Raw genomic sequence first — 16,745 nt, forward strand, 5'->3', positions numbered from 1 at the left:
TATTCTTATGAAACTTGTGGACCAGTAAGACAAGTACTTAAGTTTGATTCAAGGAGTCATCATCTCCTTGCTATTGCTACCTGTTGTTCTGGCCTCTGATGTAGGATCCTCCTTTTAAGCTCACTTCTGATTTCTCCTTGTTGTGCTGCATCTAAAGCACACCTTCTGCCAGTCCAGTTATTTCTCTTACATTTGTGTTCGTTCCTGCAGCCCAGTCACTATTCCTCTTTGCTCTCATTTCTCCCCTTCTCATCTCTCTTTTCCTGGCTTGACCCCCAGTTGGCTGCAAACTGCTATGACTTCGCTATTGTAGACTACCTTGTTCCTGTTCTCTGCCAAGTGTATCAACGCTGCCCGTGATCCTGCAAATACGGTTTATCTATCCCTAGCTGTGTGTGCTGCAGGTATCGACATTCACTGAACTCTTGGTAAAGAAAGGCAGAATTACATTTAAGGTCCCAAGGCCATCCCAGGAGCTGTGAATGTTCAGGGGATTCAGTCTTTCTGAGTTATTGAGATGCCCCCACCCAGTGACAACAACAGTTTAAATTCTTGGTATTTCCCATTATTATTATTTTTACAAAAATGGCATGTTTATTCTAATGTAGTTTGAAAAAAAATGAACTTTTTTTTAAAAAAAAAATAACAACAATGAAGTAATAAATATGCAACTTGTTAATCATTAGTTCTTGGAGAGGGAAAAGAGCCCATTAATGCTTAACTTTAGTTGGAATTGTGCCATAGATAAGTTTCTTCATTTTGCCCTAGGTTTACTACCCTGGTTATAAATAGGCTAATGATTTCCAAGCTATTTTAAAGGCGATGCCTTTCCTGTTCTAGGCATAGTAAATATTTAAAGTGTAATTGTTTAATCTTTGCTTCCAGATATTCACAACTCTCGATAGAGGGGTGTGCTTATCAATATGTCAATGAACTTTCGGTTGAGAATTCCTCAATGTCTATTTTGCTACATTTGGTAGTGTGATAAAAACTGACTTCCTGCCTATTGGCTGTGGCATTAATAATTGTAGTCTTTCATTCATATATTTTCACTGTAATGAGTTGCAACTTTGTGTTGACAATTCTGAAAATAGACAAGAGTGAACATGCAAACAGCGTAACCCAAACAAGAGATCATACATTTTTGTGTGAGGAACTGTGGAAAGATTAGCTGACAATAAAGCATTGTCCGGAGAGTCAATTAAGCGTGTAGGTTTAGCAAGCTTGGGAACAAGCCCTAGCATGTGACTTTATAAATAACAATTTCACAACAAACATAGGCTTGGTAAGTGGGCCATAAATCTGAGCAGTCAGCCTGCTGAGCATTTTAAATGCCAGCCTTGCCATTGCATTATTTTGAATTGACTGCTGGTGAGAAAATTAAGGAGAGCTGGAGTTGAGCTAAAAAACTATTCTGTTGTCAAAGCCATCTTTTGCATCGTTCTGCTTCATGGATTCAGCCTATACTGCTTGCTTGTTTCCATAAAGGGAAATGGGGTCATTGGGTTAAAAACAAAAACCCACAATACAAAGGATTCATATACAGGAAAAAGAACTGCAGGGCTGTGGAATGCAACAGGTGGCATATCTCCCCTGACACAGCAATGCAACTTTGATTGTAGAAGTGGTTGTGTGCTCTAATCTTCCCCAGAATTTTCTGCTCCAAGCAAGAAGAGGAATACAGTGGGGTAAGCACACTTTATGAAGAAATCGATCTGGATATGAAAAGAAATGATACTCTGTCACACATACAGGTCGGCAGAGGGAGACTCGGAGAAAGGCTTCCTACAATCATGGAATCATAGAAATGTAGAGTTGGAAGGGACCCCAAGGGTCATCCAGTCCAGCCCCCTGCAATGCAGGAATCTCAGCTAGAGCATCCATGATAGATGGCCACCCAACCTCTGCTTTAAAACCTCCAAGGAAGAAGAGTCAGCATCCTCTGGTTTTCTCCGGTGTTGTGGTCGGGAGAAAGTGCGGAGGCGCCATTCTTCTGGCCAAGAATGGCTGGTCAGCTTGGGCAAGTGGGCACAGCCACCCCTGAAATCCCAGAACCCCAAGGACAGAAGAGCTCAGTCCCTCCTGCCTCTCGCCCACCCTTGTTAATTTTTTTCACTCTCAGAGTAAATGAATCTTTACATCAAACGAGGCTGGCTAGTCTGCCAGCCAGAAGCAACACTCTTGCTGATTCCTCCGCTACCTCACAGGTTCATTGATAAAATCAGCTCTGTATCTCTGGGACCAGTTTTTAGTTTCTGGCCAATAAGCATTCAAAGAGCAATCAGTGTGTGTTGCTAAGTCCTACCTCTGGCAGAGGCGGGGGGGGGGGGGGGAGAGGCGTGGCAGGACAACCAGGGAAACATAGTCAACTTGCTTGGAGCTACACTCCTCTGCTAATCCTTTCTCTCCTGCCTCCACCAATTGTTAACTTTCAGAAGGTCACAAAAGTTTAGCAAAGAGATAATCGGTGCTCCCAACCAATTCAAGTTGCAGCGTTTTCCAATCCTCTGCACATTTTTTAAGAAAGTGAGTGAGAGTCAGGCTGCAGCTTGCTTTTACACTTGCATAATTTTGTTACGGCCTTGCCTAAACAATATGTGTGTGTGAGAGAGAGAGAGGACTAGGAGGAGCTGGAATAGGAGATGAAAAATCATCTCAGTGAGTTAGTCTCTTTATTTAAATTTTTTGTTAATGACAAGCCAGAGGTGAACACAGAGCGCAGAGGTGGGGAGTGGGTGCTTATCACCAGCATGCGCCCCAAGCTTTTCTCCTCCTCCTCCCCTTAATATCCCTTTGTTTGCTGGCTGTAGCAGCAAAAAGAAAACAAAAAACAAAAATTAAAAGTAGCAAGAGGCCAAAAGAAACACTGCCATTTTTATGTAGTCTGGTGTGACTATTGATTATACAAATAACAAGGGATATGGTAAAACAGTACCCTCCCCATTCCTATAAATTTTCATTGTTATTGATACAAAATAACTTTTACTTATGGTCACCAAGCTAAGCAATACACATTACAACACATCATTTCATATACAGTGGCACCTCTGGTTACGAACTTAATTCGTTCCGGAGGTCCGTTCTTAACCTGAAACCGTTCTTAACCTGAGATACCACTGTAGCTAATGGGGCCTCCTGCTGCCGCCGCTGCGCAATTTTGTTCTCATCCTGGGGCAAAGTTCTTAACCCGAAGTGTTTGTAACCCAAGGTACCACTGTATGTAATGACTAATAATTTTGGTTATCTACACTTTTGACACAACTTTGTTGATATATTCAGAAATGTTTTTCTGACTGTTCTTGCTTCATTTTTTGTTTGTAATTCTATGTAATTGTTGCATGCCAAACGCTCGTTCGTGTGTGTGTGTGTGTGTGTGTGTGCATTCAACCGTGTTGATAGTTTAAAGATGAAAATGAATAAAAACTATGTCACCAAAAAAATAATAATAGTAATATGGTTGAAATAAAGGTCAGTTGAGAATGGACCTTTAGATAAGGTAAGGGTAAAGGACCCCTGACAGTTAAGTCCAGTTGCGAACGACTCTGGGGTTGCGGCGCTCATCTCGCTTTACTGGCCGAGGGAGCCGGAGTTTGTCCGCAGACAGTTTTTCCGGGTCATGTGGCCAGCATGACTAAGCCGCTTCTGGTGAAACCAGAGCAGCGCATGGAAACGCCATTTACCTTCCTGCTGGAGCGGTACTTGCACTTTGATGTGCTTTCGAACTGCTAGGTTGGCACGAGCTGAGACCGAGCAACAGGAGCTCACCCTGTTGCGGAAGTTCGAACCGCCGGCCTTTCGATCAGCAAGCCCAAGAGGCTCAGTGGTTTAGACCACAGCGCCACCCACGCCCTGCGTTTAGATAAGAGCTGGTTACTATTCAGGAGCTAGAGAGCCCAGTTAATCTGGTCAATATTTTGAGCATAGCTATTTGTATTGTTTCCTAGTTGACCTCCATGCTGTTTCCTGAACCCTGATTTGTCCAGCAAAGCATTGTAAAGGGGAGCAGCCTGTGCAGTTAGCTGCAGAGGTACCCAAATCCCCCTACAACTTAGCTGGGAGTCTCTTGTAGCAAAAACAATCAAAAAGTCTAATGGCACCCCTTAAAGACTAACCTATTTATTATAGCATAAGCTTTCATGGACTCAAGCCTGCATCTGATGAAGTGGGATTGAGTCCATGGAACCTTATGCCAAAAACAATTTGTTAGTCTTCAAGGTTCCACAAGACTCTTCAATTGTTAGAAATAGTGATAAACAATAGCCTGAGTATATTCCTGCTTTTCTCCCTATGCATTTCTAGTCTTCTCTTCCTAGTGTGTTTTAAGGCCCACTACCTAGCACTTATTTCTTGCTTGCTGAATAAATGTGTTGTTTCAAAAGTCATGAAACTTCTTAACCTCTCAATGCTCTGTTCTTTCCTCTCTAAAAGAAGTTGGTTATGGAAACTGTAACATGAGACATAAGCCGAGTAGGGAGCCAGAGATTTGCCTCTGAAGAACAGTCTTTACTAAAGGAGTGGGAGCCAAACTCTTTGTAAACAGCACAAAGCAGGCAGTCCAAAATATTTAATTTGGCTCTAGAGGGATCAGGGAGAAATTGCTGATACGTTTTGCCACAAATGTACATTAGCTCCATCAGTTGCTCTAACTTTTTAGTATTATTTTTTCAAAAGCTTTATTGTGATCTGAGCTTATTTTTCCACTGTGTGTGTGAGAGAGAAGGGAGGGCAGGGATTAGTTGTTATTTTAATGGATGTTTATTAAAAGAGGATTGGAAAAATAATCTAAAACTTTCGGCACTCCCTTTTCATGAAGACTTAAACATGAAATTATCTAAAGCTGAACTAAGAAAGATCATTGTGCACTCAGAAGTCTGCATGACCATGTTGAAATAGCTAAATAAATAAGTAAATCTGAAAGTTTTGGCCAGGATAGTTTTTTGGCTCTGAATAGCAGTGACTTGTCTGACAAATCTGTGTGTTGCCAGATGTGCACAAACATGCCCACTACCCTACCTAATTGTGCTTGCACTTTTTGTTTATCAGGGTGTTCAATACACGAACAACTTTTGAGTGGCCTTTCTGTGGCAGTAATAATATAAATCGGAGCTTTTCAACCTTTTTGAGTCTACAGCTCCCTTGACAATCTACATTCTTTCTGTGGCATCCCTGTGGGGCTCAGGAGCCCAGTTATGTCACCCCTTGCCTGCAGAGCTGGCAGCCCCTCACCCTTTTTCGAACACCCTCTTTTGTGGAGTGCTCCTTCAGCCTCCTCCCCTCTCCTTGGGAGTCCTTTGGGCAGCCGCAGCTGCCGCCCCTGGTCTCTGAGCTGCCCCCCTTACCCCAAAGAGAGGTGTCTCCTCACACTGCTCCACAGGGGCCTGGGAAGCACCCACTGGCCAGCCCCAGAGGCACCATTCGTCTGGAGAGCTTGTAGCCAGCGCTGCTGCAACAAACAGCCATGCAAGCCTTTGGGAGGCAGAGACTCAAGAGGGCATCAGAGGAGGGAGGGAAGGAAAGAAAGAGGGACAGAGGCCAGTGTTTATTGCGGCACCCCTGACCACCATTCAGGCACCCCAAGGTGCCATGGCATACTGCCTGAAAACCAATGATATAAATAAATGTGCTTGTCTGCAAACCACTACAAACTAAAATGGTTATCTAAAGCACAAAAAAGTTCAAGAAGAACCATGCTGTCTTGTTTCCACTCCTGTGGGGCTTACTTAAAATGTGTGCCCAAAATGGCTAAAAATCAGAAATGTACTAAATGGAACAGAGGACTGTGGGTTGCAGCAGCATTACTATTGGCCCAAAAGCATTTGGTGAAAGAAAGCTTATGCTGATTGGGCAAAAGAAAAAAAAAAGGTGTGTGTGTGTGTGTGTGTGTGTGTGTAGAGAATGGAGGCAAGGAAATGAAACTTAGTTTGTGTCTGTGTACACTGGTGTCATCTTTTCCTGGCCTTCTCCTCAGGCGCGTTGCCTGTGATGCAACAGGCACACACATGTTCCAAAGAATGACAACTGGCTCATTAGAGCAGTCTGATATCTAATCCCAAGTGCATTTCTCTGCTGTTTGTGTTCCTGGAATTCTGAGTAAGCAGATTTGAGGAAGTGGAAATGAAGCAGGTAGTAAAAACACACTTTAAAGGCGGGTTGGGAGAAAGCTACTTTTATGCATGAGTTAGCTTGTCTTGTTGGTAGCAGATTCATTGTAATTGGGCAGTTGCATAACAACAAAACATATTTAGGTGAAATGTGACTAGCCTCCCCCCGCCCCTGTGAAAATAGTTAGGTTTTTGTGCCATCTGAAATAATACTGTTCTTTTTGGACACATATCTATAAACAGTTACTTGCTCCCCCCCCCCCAAATCATGGTTAAATTTATATTTGGAAAAATCTTTTTATATAAGAATGCTAATTATACTTCCAGTTACCATTGGAAGCATGGAAACATGTCAAAGATGGTCAACCCTCAGCTGACTGCATTCAGAATTGATCCTGTCTCCTGTAGTCCCCGTCCTTGTGTAGCCCTCTAGTTTTAGCTGACTCCCCTGACAATTTTTGTCCTTATGCCAAAGCAGCTGGAACCTGTATTGTTTGACAGCAGACCAACATGATATGGCGGAGGGCCGAAGAGCCACTTTAGACATGCCCCTCTTGCAGACTTTCCGGTGAGGTTGTTTCTGGCCTTTAAACAGCAGACCCTCCCATGCCATACTACAAATTTGTATTACAAGATGCTCCTGTTTCAAAAACAGTTCATTATATGCCATGGGAACCTGCTGTTGGTGGAGCACTCAAGCCAAACGCCTGTTGGGTATGTTGAACTATGCAGTTTTTTTAGATGCTAGCCCATGCCTCCAATGATTGGAGCTATTCTTTGTGAAGAACAAATCATCTGATACTCCTTTTCTGTGGCCTCATGTTTTGGTGCTTGCTTTTCCAGTCACTTGTAACCTTGAGTATTGCAATAGCATGTTGTCTAAATTCCTCGTTCTGTTTTGTCTCAGTCACATTGATCAGACAACAACATGGCAGGATCCAAGGAAGGCCCTCCTTTCTCAGATGAATGTTACAGCTCCCACAAGTCCTCCGGTGCAACAGAGCATCATGAATTCAGCAACTGGTAAGGAGAAATCAACAAAAATCTATGCTTCAATTCCTAAATAGTTTATATCCCATATAATTGCTACATACTGGTGCTTCCACCGAGGAGGTAGAACACCCAATTAAAAATAATACAGATTTGTATAATTAACAAGGGACCCACTGTACTTCCAAGATAGAGAAGTGAGATTCGACTGTTTCTTTTGAAATATTCAAGTCTGCTTTTAAAAAGTATCAAAGTTCATATGCTGCTCTGGTTACTACATGTTAGTCAACATAACCCCTTCTCTTGTTTTTCTCTCTCGTCCTCTTAAATCTTTTCTGCCTTCATTTTTATTAAAATCGTGATGTATTTCTCTCCTATCTGGTGTGATTTCATGGTGTTTTTCCTAACATTTGGCTCATGCAAAACCTTTTGAAAAAGTCAACAATGCTTTGTTCGATCCCTTTTTGGGGAAGTGGCTCAGTATCTGCACAACCCATTCTTGCCTATGACAGCCGATCTCTCATTCAAAAAAAAGCCAATGGTCCTCCTCTACAGGCATTACTTTAAAAACATGGCACTAATTAAAATGCTAGGTCTGGCTCCCTCCTGTTGCAGTTTCTGTCACTTTCCAATTCATGGAGGTTGACTGAAGTGGGGAACCTGCTCTAACTCTTGAGACATGTGCCATGCAGCTACAGGCCCTTAACCTATGCTAGTCCTTCAGCTGTCTGAATGCCAGATGGGGAACAGTTGTGGTGATTATACATAGGTGCAGTGTTAAGATGAGTTCCCTGTGCATGCTGATTCTTTGCTGGAAAGACAGAGCAAAGCAACTTTCCTTGCCATTGCTTTTCTTATTGTATACCCACTTCTTGCTTTATCTAAACTAGGGGTGGGAAACCAATTGGCCTCTAGATGTTGTTGGACTCCAGTTCCCATCAGACCCACTGAGCAAACCAATAGACAGAAACAATGAGAGTTGTAGTCAACAATATTTGGAGGGCCTTAAGTTCTCCATCCTAATCTAAACAAGCTCTCAGCGGTACTGTAGCTCTGAATTTTGCACTAGCTATATTTTGTATAATATTGAGTTACACAACTGCATTTTTAAAACTTGAACACCTGGCTTCTCGGATGTGAAATTGCATGGCTTTATAAAGATTACAGATGGATCACATAACATTGGATGGTGACTTTTAAGAGCTCAGATTATGTAGGAATTGTCACTTTCTGCAGCTTTAATTTTTGTAGTTTACCAAAAGTAATGATGGTGGTTGCAACTTTTCATGTGATGATTGAAGTGGGAAGTTGGGCATGGATGAGAGAGAAACTGGAATTTTTTGAGGGAGGACTACTGCAATGACTCTATGGATCTGTTAGAAAAGAGGAGAGGTTCACATTTGGTACTGTGTTTGATTGTGTTGTGGGAGGGGAGGCACACTTGCAGCCACAACAAAAGATCAAATTGAGAATCAGTCAATTACTCTATCCACCAAAAGGTGGGGCGGGGCAAAGTTATGATTTTTCTTCCCTTTCAAAGCCGTCAGTTGGGAAGTGGTGATGCTTCTAAAAGGCTGCACGGTAGTCTTGATTCAGTGTGTGTGTGTGTGTGTACAGTAATGCATATTGCTAATCCCTTTGGTTAATAATGATAGCTACTAAGTGGTTTGCCTGGAGTGAGATACTTAGAAGTATCAAAGAATATGGAAGGAGCATGACACATGGGTATTGGGGTGAATGGGAGGGGACAGGAGTCGTAACAGTGTTAAACTACCCCAGATGTAGCTGCAACCACAACGTCAAAATGTAGCCCACTCATTTCGTGCAGTGTGATTTTGCGTCTCCACTTGCAACGAGCAGAATTTGTGGCAAAAATGGGCAATATTACAGCAGCCAGTGATACCTCCTGCACTTGCAAACTCCTGTTGGTAGAGACCCACCATTGGGTCGTGGTCTAGTAAAAGCTGGCACAAATATAGCTTGTTTTCAAATCTCGGGGCATACTTTCTGCTTTGCCTACGGCCCTACGCTATTTATGCAAGGGATTTATGCTGCTTGAAAGTGGAACAGGAGCAAACTATGTTTCTGCTACGTTTCTGTTTTCCTGTGCTGCCTTTTATTACACACCTATGCATTTTTTGAAGAAGGTGGGAGTTTTTACAATGTATGCACTGTGGAAATCCTGGTGGAGTGTCCAGGATAAAATACTGGATATGTTCGAATTCATCCTTAGCAATGCAACTTATTAAGTAATCTTGGGCTGGCCATTATCTTTTAAAAATAAAAATAACGAGAAATCCTGATTGCTAAAATACTTCCTGTCTGTGTACATAGTGCTTTGCAGCATGAGCTAAAATAGGTCCTGGCCCTGGTGGCTTTCAGTCCAAGAGTTGACAGCTGAAAGAGAACAGGGGGATATAAGAAGAGCCAGCTGAATTAAACCAAGAGCTAATTTAGTTCTGAATTCTGTTCTCACAGTGTCTAACCAGATGCCCATGGAAAGCCAACAAGAAGTATATGAGTGTGATAACCTGCTGCATTTCATGATCCGCAGAGGCTGGTGTTCAGAGGCAACCAACCAGAAGCGTATGGGAAGCCCAGAAGCAGGACATGACTGCAACAGCACTTTACTCACTTGCAATTCCTAGCAGTTGGCTTTCAGAGGCATACTGCTTCCAATGATGGAAGTAGTAGTACAAAGCCATAGCATCCTCATCAAACTTGGTTACCTCATTACAAACTCCTAATTCTGAATCCTTTTTAAAGCAAGTTAGAAAGCACTGGTCCCAGTGGAGTTCCTTGCAGAACCCCATTTCCTACAGCCTTCCAATTTGAGATGCCTGCTGGATCCTCTCATCCAGATGTTTGTTGACAGTGTAGAACATGGGGGGGCAGGTACTTAGATTTTGTTGAAATTGAGTGAATGGAGGGTCAAGAACAGCTTCATGGACAATGTAGATTTTGAAGGGAAGTAGATGACACTAGAAAATCTGGGAAGGATTTCAGGGCATAAAAGGTAGCAATGGATAATAAGAGGAAAGAGAGAAGGAAACCTTCAGGCTGCTGAGGGAGGATAAGAACTGGAGGTGCAAAGATGGTGGGCATGGCTGTATCTGAGTTATTGTGAAATACAATTTTTACCCCCTTCCTTTTGAGTGTTGTGGAAAGGCAGTGTAATGTATTACTAATAAACTTTCCTCTTTAACGTACTCTTCAAATCTCTCCATATGTGCTATCTTGGGTGGTCCTTCCTAACTTAAGACTTCATTCTCTCTGCTCAGTGGATGAGCAACACTAAAAGCCTATTAGTTAACCCTCTTCACTTTCTACTTCATATGCATACATTTACATAATTAATGGGCGTATTTGGAATTTGCATTGGAGATAAGTGGAGCATGTTGTGCTTCTGTGATGTTTTGATGCTGAACATTAGCTCACTGCTCATTAAGATGGGACACTGAAGAAAAATAGAACATTGCTGTTTCCCGCCAATAAACAAATGCTTCTATGATTAACAGTCTACATAGTTATTTTAGTGTACAAAATGCATTACGGTTTCTAGTTCATCTATGCTCTTGTCAGTCCTGAAAGAAGTGGGTGATCACTGTTTCTATTCTATAGATAGTAACGGAGAAAGTATCTGGCAGGGCATCTTATCTAGTGAGTCTATGACTGTGGTCTCCTCAGCCCAAGTCCATCTTAGTATGGCCCATACTGGCCCTCACTGAGTCCAGGAGAAAATACAGGAGCCGCTAATTGCCTGCCTGCTACAGTGTCGTAACACTTTTTGCAACCTTCCTAATGACTCCGCAAATTGCCAGCCAACTCACATTCTTTAAAAATGAAGTGCAACATATGGGGAATCATTTAGAAAAACTAAACAAGGACACAAAGGAAGCCAAAAGTAGATCCTAAACGCTTCTGAAATATTAAATGCTCCTAAAAGGCGATAAAGGAGAAACAAAGACAGAAATAGTTGCTTTATACATACAGACTATAAGGACTTTGGGTCCAGAGACTGGTCTCCTGCATGTGCATTTACTACCACCCACCATCTTGGGAATAGGGCAAATTTTGAGCAAATAAAAAATAGGGTGAACTCTGGGGTAGGGTGAGATTTTTCACTCCAGATGCACGAAACGAATGTGTTACTATAACACAGCATCTTTCTCTGTCCCCCACACCTCCAGAGCTACTAGAGACTGAAACTATTAGTTTCATGTGTGCTGTGTGCTGTGTAAATCATTTTTGGGGGTTCTTAATAAAAATTGGCTAACTTTTTCAGTAGGGGCAAAGCAGAGCCTACTATGAATTGCTTCCTTCTGTGTTACAGGCCCGCTCCCTGATGGATGGGAACAAGCCATGACCCAGGATGGAGAAATTTACTACATAAACCATAAGAACAAGACCACATCTTGGCTAGATCCAAGGCTTGACCCACGCTTTGGTAAAAGTTCCTCTCACTTAAGACTCTTTTTTTTTTTTGTTTCCCCTCCCTTAAGACACCTTTGTACTTAGGTAAATATAACATATATTTTTTCCTTTTTACTGGCTACCTGTAGCCAAAGACTTGGCTAAGTATTTCAGATTAATTTCTAAAATTCACCCCCACCTATCTCCGTACCTCATGTCTCTTTAACTGTCTTGTGCCTCTGCCCACTTCTGTTAACACATAACACTCCCATCTCTAGGCAGTGGGATAGATTTCCCCCCAGTGTCCTCTTCTAATTGACACCGCCAGCCCACCATATTTGAGTTTTCTGCTGCCTCCTTCCCACCCCTTCCTCAGATTCTTGTATTGTAGGCTCCTTGAATAATATGTTGCATCTTTACAATGTTTGACATGCTTTACTTACGCTGACAATTGTTATAACGATTCCGTAAGGTTAGCCTAATGATGCCCATAGAGGGCTTAGGCTGCTTAGTTCAGGGAAACAATTTGACCCAGAATTATTCTAGTTCATGGCTTGGTCTTCAAGCTTCTATCTACACTAGCTTTATACACTAAAGGGATTAGAGACAGCTGATCTGCCTCATGAGTCCTCTTTCCACTCAGCTTTTCAGCCTTTACTTTTCCTTGAAGTAAATCCCCCTCAATTTCTCAGGACTTGATCTTCCAAGCACCTCTGATTCAGTCCCTTATGCTAATCAATGCATGCCTTTGCTTTTCCATGGCTGGTTTTCCACTCCTTACACAGCAACAACATTGCAAGCACATGACTGTCCCTTCTTCTCAGCAAGAAGGACTGTTGTGAACACTCTGTGATGTCACAATGCCTCAGCCAATGGTTGGCATACAAGGTTAGATTACAGGTGACAACCGCTTTAATGCCAAGGTTCAGGATTTTATAGGATCTCTGTCTTAAGAAACTCTGTCATGGGTTTACTTGGCAGTAGAAGTACTTGCCATATAATTGTCCACATTAATATGAAATCATCATTATTTTTTCTTTGCTATGCCAGCGAGACTTGTTTTATAACTTGCATTGTTATAAACCTTGCACTCTAGTTTGCTGTAATGATCTATGGGAAAACCCCTCAGCAGATACATAATGCATAAAGCTTTGGAAACTTGTTTATAGCAAAGAACTGGGTTCACTGTAGTGTTTGTTCCAAATCTAGCAGCACACGAGTGTTGTCTCTTCTTATCTGTTGGCATGGTTGAGAGATCCAGGCATGCCCTTTTACAATGCATGATGGCTGAACAGCTGTGAAGGATGCTGAAATACTTAGTGAATAAGGGATTATTCGCCAGGGGCTGGGGAGTGGAAGGGAGTGGGTGGGTAACAGGATTGCAAACCGTGTTTGCGACCATGCTTTTTGGCGATCAATTTTATATAGGCCATTTATAGAGCTGCCATATTTGAAAAAGTAAAAGCCAGGACACCCCAAAAGTTGTTGGTCTTTTTCTTACAAAAACAGGATTTTTCGATTGACCTGCCTAAGATCCAGGGCAAAGCGCCACCTTTCAGATATCCCTCCTCCCCCACATCAATTCCTTTAGAATTAGTCTGTGATCCTTTTGGTTTCATTTTCTATCTTCCTGTAGCTTATTGGAAAATCAAAACTTGGAACCAGCTTCCTGAAGGAGCGGTTTCTAATGACTTGAAAGTAAACTTTTTAGTTTCACACACAGAAAAATCTTGTGTGTGTTTACTCAGGAGAAAGCACTACTGTGTCCAGTGGGGTTTACTCACTAGTAAGTATTTAGGATTGCAGTTTTGAAATTGGCTGGAATTCACATAGACAATATTCCCCCCCACAAAAAAAAATATGCTAAAAATGGGCATGTTGTGTTTAAAAACAATTGTTTTGGCCTTAATGGAAACTTCTCCACAAAATGTTATATAGGCTTTACCGCGGCTTATTTGGGTACCTGTTTATTAATTTCTTTTGTTTAGTAAGGATATAATAATATTGGATAAGAGAAAATAATGTTAAATATGCATGCACAAGGCCACTAATATGTGATAGACAGTTAGGGCCAGGGAATGCTCTGAAGGCTTGTAGTGATGCCACACTGCTAAAGCTGAGCATGTCTCTGCCTCATTGGTACTTAGAAGGGATATTGGAATCTTAGGGAAGCTGTTGGGTATTTCTGTAAAGAAAAGCAGGATATGTGAAGTTAAGATACTCTTTAAAAATGCAGTAACTCGGTTGGTTGGTTCTTTATTTTAGGATGTTATACCTGTACATATGTCCTTATAAAGAACCACACAACAGACGTGATACTGGCAAGAAAGCAGATACTTGTGGCTTCTGAAGTTTTGTCTTGGCCTTAGCGCAGTGAAACGAAAATAATGTGCAGATCACTGAGTAGGTCAGGCTGAAGGTGTACAAAAGGCTTTGAAGCTTCACAGGGCTTTTGACCTATCAACAGCTGTGGGCCTCTTCAGGGAGGTACATTAACTTCACAAGTGCACACTGCTGGAAGACTCAACAGCTCTTGTTTTTCCCGTATTAGATCTCACTACTCGTATTTGTGTGTTAATGTTTTACAGCAAAACCCTAACCATGCCTGCGCAGTAACAAGTCCCATTGAATTCAGTGGGGCTTGCTCCCAGGTAAGTAGGGTTAGAATTGCACCTTTCAATGCTAAATAAGCCTTCTGACTCTTCACGATACAGTTAACTAAGGCAAAAAGTTTAACAGCCCTATTTTGTTTGTGGAGAGGAAGAAGGCTGAGGATTGCAAAAGATCAGGGAGCTCAAGAGTTAGTGCCCTGCCCTGTTTGTTTGTTTGTTTGTTTGTTTGTTTGTTTGTTAGTTTCCTGTACTTCATCTTTAGATCTTGGGTCAGTTCAGTATGAGAGGCATTCTGACACCAGACTGCCAAAACACCTAGTAAATTTGAGGTGCTATGCAACTTAAGAAAAAGTGATGAACCACAAGGAAATAGTGCAATGTGTTCTAAGGAGTTCTCTTGTTCAGAGCTCCGGCTAGGATAAAGCAGCAACATTGCAGTGATGCCTAAGAACTTAGGGGAAGAGGACCATTCAGCAGCAGGGAAGGAAGAAGAGATGTCTTTCTCCTTTCCCACGCACCCAAAGCCTTCCTGCCCTGTTCTAGATAGTTCAGCGCTACTGGAGGTCAAGTGCAGGATTGCCTGGCAGCCTCAGCCTGACCGCTTTATTGCCAGATAGAAGAAATGGGGAGAACAAGGAAGGGAAAAGGGTACTAACGCCCCCTCCACTCCTGAAATGACATTGTACAGTATGCGGAAAGAGTTTCAAAAACATCATGGTATGCATTTTTCTGTCCACCACCCCCGCTGGAAATCTTAAACCATTGAAGGCTCATGTCACATGACCTTCATTTCTCTCTTTAAATAAGCTGATACCTTTGAGAAATCACATATCCAAGCATCAAACTCTCCAGAAATGCTATGATTTCACAGGGTGGCTGTATAGGAGGAACTGTAATCTGATTGGTATAACTGTACCTGTGGTTGTTTGGTGATGGTTTGTTAAGGTGTTTATGGAGGTGGAATGAAGATAGTGGTCAGAAAACCATTTTTTGCTCCACAACTGCCATTGGCTTGTGTCACTTGGAAGGTCTTTATAGGCCAGTTGAATAATTGCAGTTACAGTTAAACTGGCTGTATGTCTTGAAGAGTGAATGTCAGCTAGGAATTAAAACTAACTTGTCAAGTTTTAGGCAGCTTTGTATGTTGCAAAAGCTTTCAGAGCTATGCAATTTCAAAAGCAGGGTGCTTGCTCACATATGCAGTAAAGCTTTCTTTGTACTGTAACAGATTTGTTCCCCTTTTATTATATTCACGAATGACAACATTTGTGCTTCAGGGTACTACACCAGGCATAGGCAAACTCGGCCCTCCAGATGTTTTGAGACTACAACTCCCATCATCCCTAGCTAACGGGACCAGTGGTCAGGGATGATGGGAGTTGTAGTTCCAAAACATCTGGAGGGCCAAGTTTGCCTATGCCGGTATTACACTCTGCAACACCCCAGATCACTTCCCTGCAGAAAATAAGCCTTACTAGATACACTGAGTTAAAAGCCTGATTTTTTTTTTTATTCAAAAGATGAACCTGAGGCAAAAATAAAAAAAAAAATGTCCTAAGGTCAAGCACTAAAATAGCTAGCTCCAAAATGGAATAATTTATTGTGTGAACTGAAAATGTAGACTAGCATGGACACTTTCCATACCATGAAAATATTACCAGCCATTACTTCTGGGAAGTTTGGAGCACTTAACCGTAAATGATCTTGTTTAGTGCCTGGATGTGTATATAAAGCCAAACGGAAACTCGTAATTTCACAATTACTCCTCTTAATGGATTTATATCTCTAGTGGGCTTCGTAACAGAACAACTGTTAACAGTGCGCCTATGTAGTAAAATGTCCTGTTTAGTGGCAAGCAGATAGGCTTTAACTGTATTAGTAACCAGTTAAAATTCATAGTTGTTCAAGAAATAGATGAATCAAAAGATGGGGAACTTGATATGAATTGGCCCCTTTCCCTGTGATTTGATTTAAATAGCCTTGTAATTTTAAATTGGTCCACCCTTTGTGGCACAGCAGTGACCTGAAATGCAGTAGAAGAGGAATCAACTGTTAGGTTGCAAAACTTTCCTTGTCTGGTTACCTGGAAGAAATCATGACCAAGCAGGTTGCTGTTTAGGCACACTGAATGGCTACTTGCCCATCACTACACTGAGTGCCGGCAGCTCAAATATTTTTTGGTGATCATACCAAAATGATTTTAGAGCTGCAGCTCTTAGAACTGTGTTACTGTGAGAACCAAACCATGTTTGGTAGGGTCGAGGCAACCTCTGCTTCTCCCAGGAAAGAGTGATCTGCAAAGTGTCATGTCTGGGCCATGTGTTGATGATCTGAGAAGGAAAGGGTTGGGCGTTTTTTGTTTCCTTTTTTGCTCCTTTCCCCCATACATTGATCTCTTTCTCTCCCCCCCCCCCCCACCTCTTACTTGCAAGAGTTGTTAAAGGCTATCTGGAATAAGGAGCTAGAGCAAAGGTCACAAGCTGGGAACATCTCTCTCTGGAAAAACACAGTCTGCTGTGAATAGTGGTGTCTCCTCACTCCGAGCAATGCAACTACTTGTCTTAAGCATTCCATCCTTTCCTAAGATGTGAAGTGCTGCATCAGTTAAACTCAAAAGCTTCAATATCCA

General features: G+C 42.0%; 1 protein-coding gene and 1 long non-coding RNA gene across 9 annotated transcripts in view; one reads left to right on the forward strand and one right to left on the reverse strand.

The window, feature by feature from the left end:
* The window catches only part of YAP1 (Yes1 associated transcriptional regulator), an 80,577-nt gene that overhangs the window by 33,538 nt on the left and 30,294 nt on the right, over positions 1–16,745 (forward strand). For 4 of the 8 annotated variants that reach the window (XM_081002185.1, XM_081002187.1, XM_081002188.1 and 1 more), the window contains exons 3-4: positions 7,009–7,124; positions 11,425–11,538. In XM_081002185.1, coding sequence (XP_080858311.1) covers positions 7,009–7,124; positions 11,425–11,538 — 230 coding nt within the window. The remainder of the gene's footprint in view (positions 1–7,008; positions 7,125–11,424; positions 11,539–16,745) is intronic. The other 4 variants (XM_081002191.1, XM_081002189.1, XM_081002192.1 and 1 more) reach the window with 1 other exon arrangement.
* On the reverse strand, positions 6,151–12,209 carry LOC308475428. Its single transcript, XR_013985182.1, has 2 exons — positions 11,948–12,209; positions 6,151–7,121 (listed from the first exon to the last, which is right to left on the reverse strand). It is a non-coding gene; the product is annotated as an uncharacterized lncRNA (long non-coding RNA).

This window comes from Podarcis pityusensis (assembly GCF_964106645.2).
Source record: "Podarcis pityusensis genome assembly, chromosome: 4".
In the NCBI taxonomy this organism is placed as follows: domain Eukaryota; kingdom Metazoa; phylum Chordata; class Lepidosauria; order Squamata; family Lacertidae; genus Podarcis; species Podarcis pityusensis.